This window comes from Urocampus carinirostris, chromosome 8, assembly GCF_059441175.1.
Source record: "Urocampus carinirostris isolate Australia breed hairy pipefish chromosome 8, RoL_Ucar_1.0, whole genome shotgun sequence".
Taxonomy (NCBI): Eukaryota; Metazoa; Chordata; class Actinopteri; order Syngnathiformes; family Syngnathidae; genus Urocampus; species Urocampus carinirostris.
This window is the reverse complement of record NC_142356.1, coordinates 44,123,721-44,139,966: the sequence shown is the minus strand read 5'-3', so window position 1 is coordinate 44,139,966 and position 16,246 is coordinate 44,123,721. Positions and strand designations below refer to the sequence as shown.

General features: G+C 42.4%; 1 protein-coding gene across 3 annotated transcripts; it reads left to right on the top strand.

The window, feature by feature from the left end:
• The first annotated feature begins 368 nt into the window (after positions 1 to 368).
• Positions 369 to 15,364, top strand: ankrd49 (ankyrin repeat domain 49). Of its 3 annotated transcripts, none has more exons than XM_088342837.1 (4): positions 468 to 506; positions 1,087 to 1,203; positions 10,609 to 10,834; positions 14,695 to 15,364. In XM_088342837.1, exons 2-4 carry the CDS (start codon positions 1,148 to 1,150, stop codon positions 15,169 to 15,171), a joined length of 759 nt encoding a protein of 252 aa, XP_088198963.1. In that variant the 5' UTR covers positions 468 to 506; positions 1,087 to 1,147; the 3' UTR covers positions 15,172 to 15,364. The 3 variants fall into 3 exon arrangements, with proteins under 3 accessions (XP_088198964.1, XP_088198963.1, XP_088198962.1); XM_088342836.1 differs by having other exon boundaries at positions 14,692 to 15,364; XM_088342838.1 differs by lacking the exon at positions 1,087 to 1,203 and having other exon boundaries at positions 369 to 506; positions 14,692 to 15,364.
• Positions 15,365 to 16,246: the final 882 nt, after the last annotated feature.

The following is a 16,246-nucleotide window of genomic DNA, read 5'->3' as shown; positions in this document are numbered from 1 at the left end:
TGTATCACTGGCTAACTAGCGTTGCTAATGCTATCCTCCGTTTCCCTATATAGTGCTTTTTGTGCTTTCCAATAAGGTGAGCCACCTCATCTTACTAACAATATTCATATTATATTCGTTTGACTAGTCATTGCCAATGGTGCTGAAACGTGTAGCTGTTTTTGTCGTTGTTGTCTACCGTTTACTGCCTTCGTCCACTGTTTACAACGGGCTACTACAGTCCGCCAATGGTGTTGCAACTAGGTTAGGCCACGTACGTGTGAACAAAGGGCCAATGAAGAAGTCGAATTGCAGTTCTTAAACTGTTAAATGTCGCAACAGAAAAATGCACCACAATTAACAACACATAAAATGGAGACAGAAAAAGAGAAAGTCGTGACTCTTCATGGGTAATGTAGTCTTTTTCAGAGAGAGCTCAAATAATTGTGAATCTTAAAAACTACATTTCCCAAACAACTCTGTCAAACGCACGTTCCGGTTTTGCTTGAACGTGAAATAAACGAGCGGTGAGTACAATTGTAGATTACCTTCCAACTTGTAAGAATTGTCATACACTTAAAGGTTTCACTTGCTTGAGTCACCTCCTTTAATAGTCCTGATCACCAATTGGTCACAAACATACAAGCAAGTGTAGGGATTTTTGTACCTTCATTTTTCTAAAATAAACGCAACCTTCATTTACTTGGTTATCATGTTTTCTCTTCAGAGCAAATAAATACAATTAAAAAATAACATTATTGTATCGGTGACTGATGAAAAAGCAGAATGAAAAAAAGAGAAATGCATATTTAGAGATAGTTGAGCCATAGCATATCTGTATTTTCTTGATGCCGTGACGCACACCAATAGCGGACTAACGTTTATACGATGTCGACCAATAGCGAGCAGGTGTCTTAGAGACATAACTCGTCATACGCACTGATTCTTTAAAGTTTGAATTTTATAATATTTTGATCAAAACACACTTCTACTCTATGGCATATGAATAACCTATATTTTTTGTTGACAATATCTGTGTATTATTTGTTATTGCAACATCCATTGCAGCCCGGTCATCCTGAAAGGGGGATTCTCATTCATTTGCAGACAGACGCCCTGACTTCTTTTTCGGCAGTAGCTCAGGAGGTAGAGCGCTCGTCTTGGGATCATGGGATCCCAGTTCGAATCCCGGCTCGTCCGTGTAACATGTCGAAGTGTCCTTGGGTAAGACACTGAGCCCCTAACACCCCCAATAAGCAGGTTAGCGCCTTACATGGCTGCAAGGCGGCTATTGGGAAATGTGGAGCACATTGTAAAGCGCTTTGGGAAGTCATTGACTTGAAAAGCGCTATATAAATGCAGATCATTTCATTTAATTTCATTACCACATGTGCGGTCCCTTCTTAAGGTTTCATTTTCCTCATCTTGAGGTTTTTGAGTTTTTCCTTGCCCTCTTGTTGGTTTCAGATCAGGGAGTGGTGTAATAATAGTCTGTAATAATAGTCTGTGCAATAAACCTGTGCAGCCCTTTGAGACTCTTTGTGATTAATAAGGGCTATACAAATTAAATTGACTTGACTTGACTTGCTCTGCGCTTCACCTGAGCCTGACACACCTAGAGGAGAAGAACACCCATGTGCGGATGCTGTTCCTGGACTTCAGTTCAGCATTCAACACCATCATCCCACAACATCTGGTAGACAAAATGAGACTCCTGGGTTTCAACACCCCCCTGCGGAACTGGCTGCTGGACTTCCTCAGTGACAGACCCCAATCAGTGCGGATAGGTCAGAACATCTCAGATGTCATCTACCTCAGCACGGGCTCCCCCCAAGGCTGTGTCCTGAGCCCCTTGCTGTTCACCTTGATGACGCACGACTGCGTCCCTAGGTCCGCCACAAACCACATCGTGAAGTATGCTGACGACACAACAGTGGTGGGCCTCATCAGGGACGACAACGACCTGGCCTACAGAGAGGAGGTGGAGCATTTGGTGGCCTGGTGCAGGGACAACAGCCTGGTCCTGAATGTTGACAAAACTAAAGAGATCATTGTCGACTTTAGGAAAAACCAGCCCAACCATGCCCCACTTTGCATCAACAACAAGGCTGTGGAGGTTGTCAGCAGTATCAAGGGGTGCACATTACAAACAAATTCACCTGGTCCGTGAACACTGCATCACTGGTTAAGAGGGCACAGCAGCGCCTCTACTTCCTGCGGAGGATGAGGAGAGCCCACCTGCCCCCACCCTCCCTCATCACATTCTACAGGGGCGCCATAGAGAGTATCCTGACCAGCTGTATCTCTGTGTGGTGTGGAGGCTGCAGCGCTACCGACTGGGGTAGTGTGAGGAGGGTAACGAGGACAGCAGAGAAAATAATCGGGACTACACTTCCCTCCATTCAGGACATTGGCCAGAAGCGCTGCCTATCCCATGCTAAGAACATTATCGGGGACCCCTCTCACCCCCATCATGGACTGTTCACTCTGCTAGCCTCTGGGAAGAGGTACTGCAGTGTGCGGTGCAGGACCACCAGGTTCCGCAGTAGTCTAGTCCCCCTGGCCATTAGACTGTTAAATGGTCAATCTAACATATAGTTAACCTAAATCTAAAAGGCTGCTAATCTGACTTTTTGCACTACTGGCAGTTCTTTATAGCTTGCCACTCCTTGCACATTTGCTCTCTGCACTATTGTACTTACAGCGTTATTGTTACAGTGTTAATGTTACTGTTTACCTGACTTGTTAACCTGACTGCCCATTTTGCACACCTGGTTAGCTACTCCTCTTGCACTATCGGCACTATGGTAAAATACTATACGTAGCCATAATACAATACAACTTTTACTTATATCTGTACATTCAAGGAAACTGTGCGGGTCAGATGTATCGACATTTCGTTCTGTATACACGTGTACTAGAATGACAATAAAGTAGATCTGAATCTGACTCTGATTGAGGACACAAAATAATTTGTTCTTGACGTCTTATAGTGGTGGGTTAAAATCCTGTAAAGTGTTGCTGAAAAACACAATCTTATTCCACAATGCAAAGCTAAAATGTTGTATGAGGGTGCCGGGGTTCTACTTAACATGCTTGCTGGGCGTTGTACCCTGTGTACAGTTTTTGTTTTAAATATTCTTGACTTTTTTTTATGGTTCCAATTCATTTTTTTCCAGCTCTAAAACCATTGCACAGTAAAAGTATTTCATTTGCAGTATAAGTAATAAGTATTATTGCAGTAGAAATAATCTTGCCTGGAGATAGATGGGCGCCATCAGGCTGTACTTGCCCAAGACACACCACAGGAAGTGGTGCCCGTACAACCCTAGTAGTTAAGGGATTCAACCCACCCACCAGAAGTTTTTTTACTTTACTTTATTTTATTTTAATACTGTTAAACATTTGTATATCACACTGTTTGCCTTATTTACGCTTGACTTAATTTCCATAATATTGTGAAAATGGACATAGTCCAGTTGTCATGTTGACTTGTAGGTTTTTTTTTGTTAGTTTTGTTTTTAAACTTTATTTTTCACACACAATTTGACAGAGGGTTGGGTCAACCATCATACAGATACACAAACCACAAAATATATACAATTGACATTCCCATAAATAACAGAAAAAACAACAACAAATGTTAATAAAATAAATGGTGAGGTGTTTAGACATAAAGAAAAAATTGTGTGATAAGCTTCCATCTTTTCTCGAATTGATCTAGTTTCAGTTGAAGTCTTGCAGTGATTTTTTTCCATAATGTACATTTGCTTTATTTTTTCTCTCCATTGTTTTATGTCAGGAGGTTGCGGTTTCAGCCAGGAAACTGTGACCATTTTTTTGCTACCAGAAGCATAACCCTTAGTACCGTATTTTCCGCACTATAAGGCGCACCGGGTTATAGGGCGCACCCCGAAAAAATAGTTTTTGGTCCTATTTTTGACATATATAAGACGCACCGGATTATAAGGCGCTACAATGGGAACGTGGACAAAACAGTCAGATAGTTCAGTCCAACTTATTACCCCCTTAACATTCCAAAAGCTTGCAAAGACGCAAATACGTGTCGAGAACACGTGCGAATGCGGTGTCCGTAAGATGTCACTCAAATGCATCGTTCCATCATTCGGAAGGTTAAAGTCTTGGGATTCAAGAAATGATAACCATTCCTTCGTATCTATTTTCTTTTTCGCTCGCAACTTTACTGTGCATATGACAATAAACACTTGGAATTGAGTTTAATTTAAAAATAGACACTCCATTCCATCCATTATCTGCACCGCTTATCACAGAAACATCGAGTTCAGTCTGAAACAAGACAATATAAAACCGGGAATAGCTCACCGAAGTCATTGTGTTCATAATAATGTGCAGGCAATGTCCTCTTATATCCGTGAGGGTAGTAAATCCAGGAGAATACAATATTTACAAATACAGAATAGAAAAAAATGCTTTCCCTATGCCATCGGCCACATGCTATACGCATTCATCTTTTTCGGCCAATTGCAGGCTTTGTTTCGCTGTTTAAGCCAATGGCATCCTGTACATTATAAAAAGGATCCGCCTCTTGACCTCCGAATAACTCTAGCCAATAGTGATCGATTCAACTGATGATTGACACATCTTTTTCGGCCAATTGCAGGCTTTGTTTGCCGTTTGAGCCAATGGCAGTCTGTAAATGATAAAAAAGGATCCGCCTCTTGACCTCCGAATAACTTTAGCCAATAGTGATCGATTCAACTAATGATTGACACATTGGTTAGCCAATGAAATGCCGGTAAATAAATCCCACCATCCACCGCGTACTACTTGGCGTTCGGGGGAAAATCGAGTCAGCGGCTGCAAGTTAGTTGGAAAAACTTAATGTTGATCCATAAATAAGGCGCATTGTATTATAAGGCGCATGGTCAGCTTTTGAAAAAAATAAAGGCTTTTAGGTGCGCCTTATAGTGCGGAAAATACGGTACATATTTATGTTCACCAGTCAATAATTCTTCTGGCAAAGTTCTAATACATAGGTCACTGGGTCCAACTGCAACTCCCAACCAATGATTAATTAATAATTAATTATGATTAATTTTATCTCTGTCTGAATACTTCTCCAGAAATTCTTCCAGAAAATATGCGTGAAATTTCCCACCCTCCCACAGTTACACCAACATGGATTGGATATATTTTTATATTTAGAGGTGATAGAGGGTGTATAGAAGTATCACATTTTTACTTTTTACTTTTTACCAGTTCAGGGTGTCCCCTGCCCACTGCCCGGAGATGGCTGGGATGGGCTCCAGCCCCCCCGCGACCCTAATGAGGATAAGCGGTACGGCTGATGAGATGAGATATATATATATATATATATATATATATATATATATATATATATATATATATATATATATAATACATGGTTTCTGTTTTGTTGGATTTAATTCATTCTAGTGCACTTTTCACATAGCAAATAAGATAAATGCTGTTGGCTCCGCCCTGGACCTGGCCGGGGCCTGTGGCCCCTGGACCCTGGCTATTTCAGCTGACAATGAAAATCTCCATTATGATCCCTGTTTATCACTACATTACCTTCTAGTTCCCATTTTTCCTTAACCTCCATTCCATCATTACTGCGATCCATTTGCAGAGCTTTATACAATTTTCAGATGACCCCCTTTTTTGATTGTCCTTTTGAGTATGATATCACTAATTCCTCAACTTTAGTTGGCTCTTTACATCTTTTCCCCCATTCATCATGTTTCTGGAGGTAATGCCTGAGTTGCAAGTATTTGTAAAAATAATTTCTGGGTAGGTCAAATTCTTGTTGAAGTTGTTCAAAATATTTCAATACATGTCCTTCTAAGACTTAATCAACATCAATCCTTTTTGGGCCCATTTTTAAAATCCTACATCCATAACTCCAGGTTTAAAATCTGGGTTTTTCGCTATTTTTGTAGCCCGATTCACAGACCTTGATATTTTTTTTTTGTTTTGTATTGTTGACCATGTTTTAATATTTCCCTTAATCCATTCATTCTGGAGTTTTAACATCTTCCACATGAATACTGATATGAATGGATTCCACAGGCACAGGCACATTTGGACAAGACCGCTGCTCCATGTCCACCCATATTGTATCTTTGTCTCTAGTAATCCAATGAATAAGAGCTTTAATTTGAGCTGCGCAATAATAATATCTAATATTCGGTAGGTCCAGGCCCCCTTTTTCTTTGGAAGCTAAAAGGGTTTTGCATTTAATTCTAGGTTTCTTATTTTGCCAAAGGAATTTTGATATAAATTTATTTAACACTTGAAATGTGGATAACGGGATCAGAATACGAAGAGAATGAAACAGAAATAATAGTCTTCGTAATATGTTCATTTTAAGTGTTTCTACCCTCCGATAAGGCTTAAGGGCAAAATTTCCCATCTTTCTTTATTTCTTTCATTAACTTTCCATAATTTGCATCAAACAGCTGTGTGGGAGGTGGTGTGTTAGTCACCCCCAAATATTTAAACCCTTTATTTTTTGAAATGGGTTTTGTCACCATTTGAAATGAAATCTGTCTATCTATCACCTCTGTTGGACATTTTCCTGATATCATCATTGCTCTCATTATTTAAATATCCAGCTACTTTTCCATATATTTTAAGATTCTCCAACAGTGGTGGTATTGATAAAGAGGGCTCTTTAAGCATTACCAACAAGTCATCTGCAAACGGAAATTTTATGCTCCTTTCCTTCCTCATCCAATATTCCCCTTTTTTGCTCATTTTGTCTCATTGATTCCGCGAGTGGTTCTATACTTACTGCAAACAAGGGTGTGCCATCGACACTGTGTATAGTGGCGATGGGGCGCGGCTTACCTCGACCCGGGACGTTGTGAATCGGTGGGCGGAGTACTTCGAAGACTTCCTCAACCCCACCTACACGTCTTCCTCTGGTGAAGCAGAGCCGGAGGACTCTGAGCTCGGCTCTCGTATCTCTGGGGTTGAAGTCACCGAGGTGGTCAAAAAGTTCCTCGGTGGCAGGGCCCTGGGGGTCGATGAGATCCCCCCGAAGTTCATTAAGGCTCTGGATGTTGTGGGCGTGTCATGGTTTACACGCCTCTGCAACATCATGTGGACATTGGGGAAAGTGCCTCTGGACTGGCAGACTGGGGTGGTGGTTCCCCTCTTTAAGAAGGGGGACCGGAGAGTGTGTTCCAACTACAGGGGAATCACACTTCTCAGCCTCCCTGGTAAGGTCTATTCAGGGGTACTGGAGAGGAGGGTCTGCCAGGAGGTCGAGTCTCGGATTCGTCCTGGCCGTGGAACATTGGACCAGCTCTACACACTCTGCAGGGTCCTTGAGGGTGCATGGGAGTTTGCCTGTCCGGTCTACATGTGTTTTGTGGACTTGGAGAAGGCATTCGACCGTGTCCCTCGGGAGGCCCTGTGGGGGGTGCTTCGGGAGTATGGGGTACCGCACAGTCTTATCCGGGCTGTGCGGTCCCTATATGCCCAGTGCCAGAGTCTGGTCCGCATTGCCAGCAGTAAGTCGGATTCGTTCCCTGTGAGGGTTGGACTCCGCCAGGGGTGCCCTTTGTCATCGATTCTGTTCATAACTTTTATGGACAGAATTTCTAGGCGCAGCCCTGGTGGGGATGGAGTCCGGTTTGGGGGCCTCAGCATTGCGTCACTGCTTTTTGCAGATGACGTGGTGCTGTTGGCTTCCTCAGGCCGTGATCTCAGCTGGAGCGATTCGCAGCCGAGTGTGAAGCGGCCGGGATGAGGGTCAGCACCTCCAAGTCCGAGACCATGGTACTCAGTCGGAAAAGGGTGGCGTGCTCACTCCGGGTTGGGGATGAGATCTTGCCCCAAGTGGAGGAGTTCAAATATCATGGGGTCTTGCTCACGATTGAGGGTAGGATGGAACGGAGATCAACAGACTGGTAGCTGCAGCGTCTGAGCCAAAAGGCAACGTTATCAATCTACTGGTTGATCTACGTTCCTACCCTCACCTATGGTCATGAACTTTGGGTTATGACCGAAAGAACACGATCCCCGATACAAGTGGCCGAAATGAGTTTCCTCCGCAGGGTGTCTAGGTTTTCCCTTAGACATAAGGTGAGAAGCTCAGTCATCCGGGAGGGACTCTGTGTAGAACCACTGCCCCTCCGCATTGAGAGGAGCCAGTTGAGGTGGCTCGGGTATCTGATAAGGATGCCTCCTGGACGCCTCCTTCGGGAGGTGTTCCGGGCATGTCCCACCGGCAGGAGGCCCCGGGGGTGACCCAGGACACGCTGGAGAGACTATGTCTCTCGGCTGGCTTGGAAATGCCTCGAGATCCCGTCGGATGAGCTGGAGGAAGTGGCTGGGGATAGGGACGTCTGGGCTTCCCTTTTCAGGTTGCTGCCCCCGCGACCCGACCCCGGATAAGCGGAAGATAATGGATGGACCGATGGATTGTATAAATCTTTATAATAATCTGCAAACGCTTTTGCAATACCTTTGGGTTTTGCTAAACGTTGTTTAGAAATAGAATGTTTTATCCGTGAAATAATTCTATCTGTTTGGGCTTTTTAAGTTAGAAGGCTAGTAACCGACTGGCTCTATTGCCCATTTCATAATATCTCTGATTCATAAAACGCAAAGGCCCTTCTGCCTCATTTTTTTTAAAAGTTCAGCTAATTTGCCTCTTGTTGTTTTTAATAATCTATTATTAATTTGGGGTTCTTTTATGTTCTGCTTCTAGTTCCTTAATCTTATCCTCCAATTCTTTTTGATTATTTAATCGTTTCAGTCGAGAAGATATTTCAATTATTTTCCCCCCTATTACAGCTTTCCCTCCCTCCCATAATATTGATGGAGAAACCTCCCCGTTGTTATCCATTTGAAAATATTCCTTCATACATTGCTTTATTTCCTCTTCTTCATTTTTATCTGAGAGGAGAGACACGTTCATCCTCCAATACCTAAAATGTGGTTCATTGTCAAAAAATAATTTTAAAGTAATTGGAGCATGGCCACTGATAGTATTATTTACGTTACCACACTACACTACTGTATGCATATGTTGTCTTAAAATGTAGAAGAAATCATTCCTTGAATAGCTGCCGTGAGGGTTTGAATAGAAAGTATAGTCTTAAGTTTGGGGGTTCTTATCTCTCCAAGGATCTATCAGTCTCAATTCGTTAGTTAACACTCTCGACCTCTTTGTACTTGGTCCATGTACCGATGGGTACCTGTCCACTTTGCCAATTTGTACAGTATTAAAATTACATTCTATAAGTAACATTCCCTTCGCACAATTGGTTATTACTTTAGCTAATAATTGAAAATATTTCCCCTTTTCTTCAGTTGGTGCATAAACATTCATTATTGATATTTCCATACCGGCCCTTGTCCCTATAATCATCATATACCCAGATTGTTCTTCACTTCTTTTTCGACTTTAAATGCTACACTTTTTCCAAATAAAATTGCTACTCCCTTTCTCTGACCATAAGAGGCGTAATTCATCTGGTTAACCCATTCTCTTTTTAACTCCTTATGTTCAATCTCTGTCAAATGTGTGTCTTGTAATAAAGCTACCGAACTTTTCAATTTTCTTGAGTTGATTCAATATCTTCTTTCTCTTAATGAGGTGGTTCAGCCCATGTAAATTATACGAAACAAGCTCCGATCGCGACGTTTGATCTTCCGTTTTAGCATCTACCTTCTCCATGCGCTCCACTTCTTGCTCCAGCAACACAGTCCTTTCCAGAAGCTCTTAGATACTTTTCTCAAATCTTGCCATGATAATCTTGTTCTCACCAGCTCGGTAGCCTAGATGGTAGGTCGCGCGTTTTGATACTGGGAGGTCGCTGGTTCAAGCCTCGGCCGAGTCATATCTAAGACTTCCAACATTGGTTCTCATTGCCTCCTTGCTTGGCGCTCAGCATTCAGGGTTGGAATTGTGGGGTTTTGTCACCTAATGACTAAAATGGCTGCGCCCTGTTTGGCTGCGGCTGCATCGGCTCGCTACAGTTTAACTGTACGGGTCAGGTATCGACATTTCGTTCTGTGTGCATTGTTACAAAGAATGACAATAAAAGTATATTCTATTCTATTCTTCTATCTTCGAGTATGGCCGCGTCATGTCCGCCGCCGGCCGGCGCCGTCCCCCTCTGTTCCCTCGGTCTGTTTGTCCTCGACAAGTCTCCCCTTCTTGAGCATATTTTATTGTCGTGTTTTTCTTTGATAACATTTACAAATTATCCCCTTTCTGTCGTTTTCTTGGTAGGTATTACGTTAGTTTGTAATGGTTTTTGCCAGGGCTACTTTTCTTGCTGCCTTCTACCACATGGCGCCCGACTTGTTAGTTTTAAGTGCAATATCCAGGTTGTGTATTTTTATTTCAGATGTGAATACTTTACCTTAGAGGTGAACACTTTATTTGTTTCTATTTATTAGTGTAAATATTGTATTTTTTGCCAACTGGAGTTCAACCGTAATTTTGTTGTAGCAATACAATAATAAATATGATTCTGATAGTAATTCTGTGATTAACTGGGACATGTCAAAGCCAAATTAAACCAGGAAAGTCCCCATGATGCTAATTGCCTTCATAACAACCATTTTGTCTCATTACTTTGTTTTTGGATCCTCCGACAAAAGAGACCTCAGCATGGAGTTTTCGGATGAGATGAATCAGCTCGAGCTCCTCAATACACACAGCCACCTGATCCCGCGAGGATTCAGCAGCGTCTGGACTGGGAGTACGGATGAAGAAGGCGAAATGGAGGATGAAGAGGTCCATAGTGAGGAGTGGTACTTAGAAAAAGAAGAAAGTCTTAAGGGTAAACCGGAGGAGCTCGTTCTTTGGGCTGCAGAAAACAATAGAGTAAGTGTGTACCTTGCTTTGGCTCTTCTTCATTGTTGTCCTGTTTACATCAATATAATCACAATCTTATTTGAATCATATTTCAAGTCAAATAACAAAAAAAAGTCAGTTTGTATGTGGGTCCCCCTTTTCCATTGGCTCACCACCTGTGGGAGGAGCCATGGGTTCAGGTGCGTAGAGAGCCAGGTGGCAGCCAAAGAAAGGGTCCTTGGCGCGCCGTTCCTCGGCTGCAGAAGATGGCTTTTGGACATTATGACATTTTAGCAACAAACTATTAACATGTTAAGCATGAGAGGGCACTTGATATGTAGTGTTCGTCGGTCTAGTCAAGCTAGCAGTTTTCACGCTCTCCCAGCCAATCAGTGCAATCTTTTTCATAGAGATGACAGCCCCATACCTGTCAACCTGTACGTTTTTGCCGTACAAAGTACGTTTATTATGCATTTTAAGACGTGTACAAGAAAATCTGTACGGAAAAACGCAAAGTTGTCAGTTATGGGTACCATCCGGTATACACAGACTATCACGAAATGGCAAATCAATCAAGTCAAACGAGTTCGCTGCTATCTCGGTATCGGTTTTTTTTCCGTTGCAGACTAAGCGAGCGGTTTGATGCTACTGTGCGCATGCGTCTGCAGCCTCGGATTTGGTGTGGTAGTTATGTAGTGAAAGGAAGTCCGTCTCTTTTTAGAGAACCGACTTTTTCGGCTCAACTCATTAAAGAGAGCCGGCTCTCAAACGGCTCACTTGCTTTGATGCATTTTATTACGAATTATTATGTTGTTTAAAGAAGTTAAGAAAAAAGGATGTATAAAAGGAGAAAATGAAAAAAAGACAGGTTTGTGGTTATCCCTTTAATCATAACATTACCATTTTAATGCAGAAAAAGAATTAATAATTTGATTAAGAAAATGTAGTACAGTATTCTACTTAATTATATTTGCATGTATTTTTTCCTTCTACGGTGAACGTCCAAGCTACTTAATTCTTGAACCTTTTTTATAATAAACCTCATTCATGTCGAGCAACTCAGTATCTCACAACAAAATGCTAATTAACAATACATATGATATAACGAAACACATGTGCAATATAACCTGTTAAACTACATAAATAAACACGTTTGAAAATATATGGTGTAAGATTGTTTTGTATCTTGTAAGGGAAAATACTACATTTTGTAAGGGCATGGAGCCGTGGAGGTTGACAGGTATGCAGCCCATAAAAGATAGATAGATAGATACTTTATTCATCCCCGCAGGGAAATTCACATTTCCAGCAGCATCCCTTCGCTGAGAACAATACAATAATAAGGCAAAAGGAATACAATATACAAATACCCAATGTGACGTGCTAATACCCACTGTAGCGTGTTGAATAGAGTATTTAAATAGTGCTACATAAAATACACAGTGCAATAAAAGTACGGTAATATGCAATGTAAGGGGTGTGGTTTAATGTGGGCCTTTACTCCGCCGGGTGGAGTTAAAGAGCCTCATGGCATGAGGAATAAAAGATCTCTTCAGTCTGTCCGTGGTACAAGACAGTGACAGCAGTCTGTCGCTGAAGCTGCTCTTCTGTCTGGATATAATGCTGTGTAGTGGATGTGATGATTTGTCCATGATTGACCGCAGCTTTTTCAGTGCCCATCTCTCAGCTACTGTTGTCAGGCTGTCGAGCTCTGTGCCCACAACAGAGCTCGCTTTCCTCGCCAGTTTATTGAGACAAGAGGCATCCTTCTTCTTGACGGAGCCTCCCCAACACGCTGCCGCAAAGAATAGGCGAATACAATGTCACCCAGGCAACAGCCAATCAGCGCTGTCTCCCGAAGCACAACTCTCTCTCTCTCTCTCTCTCTCTCTCTCTCTCTCTCTCTCTCTCTCTCTCTCTCTCTCTCTCTCTCTCTCTCTCTCTCTCTCTCTCTCTCTCTCTCTCTCTCTCTCTCTCTCTCTCTCTCTCTCGTACCCTTGTACTCTCTCTGCAACAAACGTGGGAACATGGAAGATGTTTGACTAAAAATGAAAGATAATTTGGCAATACAATGGTAGCGCATGGCGATAGATCAGCGACGGACAAAAAGCTTTTTAAAAACGTTTTTGTATTTAGTTTAAAAAGTACCATTTTCCCTGGGTCCGCAGAGAGGTGTGCCTCGGTCCAGTCGTAGACCACGGTCTGCTATTAAGGACCCTGGGTCTAAACAACATCAAAGAGGATTTGCGCTGAGCGAGTATGTTGGTGTCTGAGCTGCCGTCAAAGTTCTGCTCTTCTGTTCTACTACGAGAGGGCACTCGAAGACCACTCAATATGTTTTTCAAAGGCAGAACAGTGACTGCATGCAGTTGCATTTACCGTATTTTCCGCACTATAAGGCGCACCTAAAAGTCTTAATTTTTTTCAAAAGCTGACCATGCGCCTTATAATACAGTGCGCCTTATTTATGGAACAAAATTAATTCGCAAAGTCTTGCAACTAACTTGCCGCCGCCGACTAGATTTTCCCCCGAAGGCAAAGTAGTCCGCGGTGTATGCTGGGATTTATTTACCGGCGTTTCATTGGCTAACCAATGTGTCAATCATCATTTGAATTGATCACTATTGGCTGAAGTTATTCGGAGCCTCGGATTGGCTAGAGCGCCAAAACAAACCCTGCAATTGGCCGAAAACGATGTATCAATCATCCGTTGAATCGATCGCTATTGGCTGAAGTTATTCAGAGCCTCGGATTGGCTAGAGGGCCAAAACAAACCCTGCAATTGGCCGAAAAAGATGTGTCAATCATCCGTTAAATCGATCGCTATTGGCTGAAGTTATTCGGAGCCTCGGATTGGCTAGATGGCCAAAACAAACCCTGCAATTGGCCGAGTTTAGCAATGGCGAAGACCATGATTGCGTATCATTATTGAACGTGAGAACTTAGGTGAGCTATGCGGCTTTATATTTTCCCGGTATCTTGTTTTAGAACGATCTTGATGTTGCTGTGATGAGTGAATTCTACTCAATTCCAAGTGTTTATTGTCATATGCACGGTAAAGTTGCGAGCAAAAAAGAAAATAGAAACTAAGAAATGTTTGGCATTTCTTGTATCCCAAGACTTTACCTTCCGAATTATATTTGAAACGATGCATTTGAGTGACATCGTACGGACACCGCATCCGCACGTGTTCTCGACACGTATTTGCGTCTTTGCAAGCTTTGGGAATGTTAAGGGGGTAAGAAGTTGGACTGAATCATCTGACTGTTTTGTCGACGTTCCCATTGTAGCGCCTTATAATCCGGTGCGCCTTATCTATGGAAGATATAGGACCAAAAACTATTTTTGGGGGGTGCGCCCTATAACCCGGTGCGCCCTATAGTGCGAAAAATACGGTAATTGTAATTTGCATTTCCAATTGTATCTACCGTGTTGACCAGTATATAGGGCGCCATCGGATTACAAGGTGCACTTTCCAATTTCCGGCCTGTTGATGTTTTTTTTTTTTTTTTTGGTGCGCCTTTTGGTCCAAAAAATGGCGTCTATAAAATCCCTCTATCGGTTGTATTGTGTGATGCTTGTTGCCTCCTAGTCGTGAACTGGTTCTCTAGTGTGGCCATGCTAAAAGTTTTAAATGCTGAATCTGCTTTCTGTCTGTCTGTATTGTAAGTTTTTAACTGTTGCATCCAGGGCAACAAAAAACTGTAGGTAGCTTTAGATAGTGTTTGTTCACCCTCAGCTTTATTTTTGAAATATCGTGCTGAGAAACATATGGCTTGGAACATAGAATATACCAATCCCGTGGAGTCATTCATTACACTGGTGCCAAGCAATTTTCAGCGTGTCAGATTAAATCCTCTATTGATGACCGGTGTGATTTTACCCAGCAGGTCTCCACACTCCAGCGATTGTTAGCAGCGGATGCTTCCTTGGTGCACGTTAGTGACGAGGACGCTTACACTCCTCTTCACCGGGCCGCCTATAGCAACAACATGGATGCAGCGGCCGTTTTGCTAGCCGGTGGGTCAAAGGTAAACCCTCGCACTGTGGATGGCTGGACTCCTCTCCACAGTGCGTGCCGATGGGGGCACGTCACTGTGGCGACTTTGCTCCTGCATCACGGTGCCAATATCAATGCGCAGACCAATGGGGGACTCACGCCGCTGCACTTAGCGGCCTCCCACAGCACGTCATCTAAATTGGATTGGCGGCACACTCTAGAACTTCTTCTTTCCCAGCGCCACCTGAAGGCGGGACTTTGCAGTAACAGCGGGGAAAGCGCTAGCGAACTAGCGAGACGGAGCGGGCCCTACCACTTCCTTTTTGAGATGGCAGAAGAGTGTGCCGATGTGCATTCTAGACGCTGAATGATTCTTTGAAGACCTCTTAGGTAACTGGCACCAACTTAAACTCTTGAAAAATTGCTGTAGTGTGGGGGTTGGCAACACGGGGCTCGCAAGCCGCTGCCGAGCAGAATTGCACGTTTCCCATTATGGGCGGAACTAGCTTGTTTTGGGGGGCCCAATACCCAGAAACCCCCCCAGCCCCCCCCCCCCCCCCCCAACCCCCCCCCCCGCCCCCCCAAAAAAATCAACCCAAGCACCCCCAAAAATGTGTTGTTTTTTTTTAACTTTCTGTAAAAAAAAAAAAAAAAACCTTAGCAAAGGACAGGACAGGATTAATTTGGATTAAAAAGACAAGATAAAAAGGTCAAACAAAACAAAAATGTAAACAACTCAACTGCCTTCAAATGGTTCAGTCCATTTAATGCCGAGCACTACTCTTGCCCTCCTCCCTGGTGTGAATAAGGACTTTTTCTAAGGGATTCATGCATGCAGTCCTACTTTTGACAATTTTTTGACCGTGCCTTGTTGTCACCACTGGCAGTGCATTATGGCATTTAATTTGAGTCAGCAGAAGAGGGAGTCTGGTGCCATTGAAGACACACTATCAGTGGGTTAGGGCTAGATGGGTAGAAAGGAATTTCAGAAGACCTTTTTTCTTATTATTATTAAAATTAAATTACAAAATTTTGTGCAGGCTTGGGGAGTAACGAAATACATGGAACGGCAAAAATGATGTTGGCAAGCGGTTTGGATTTATTTTAATTTTGGTTCTGTCGCATTTTATGTTAGTTTTGCCAGAGATCAAAGCCAGAAGAGAAAGCTTACCACGTGTTGTGAGTCATAATTTTATTCATATTTTGTTTATTTTGTCTTTTATTGGCATATTTGGTATTAGAGTAATCCAATGAAAGTAATCAAGTTAAAGTAACCCTCCCCAACCCTATATATATATATATATATATATATATATATATATATATATATATATATATATGTATATATATATATATATATATATATATATATATTATATATACATATATGTATATATATATATGTGTATATATGTATATATATGTATATATACTATAGGGTT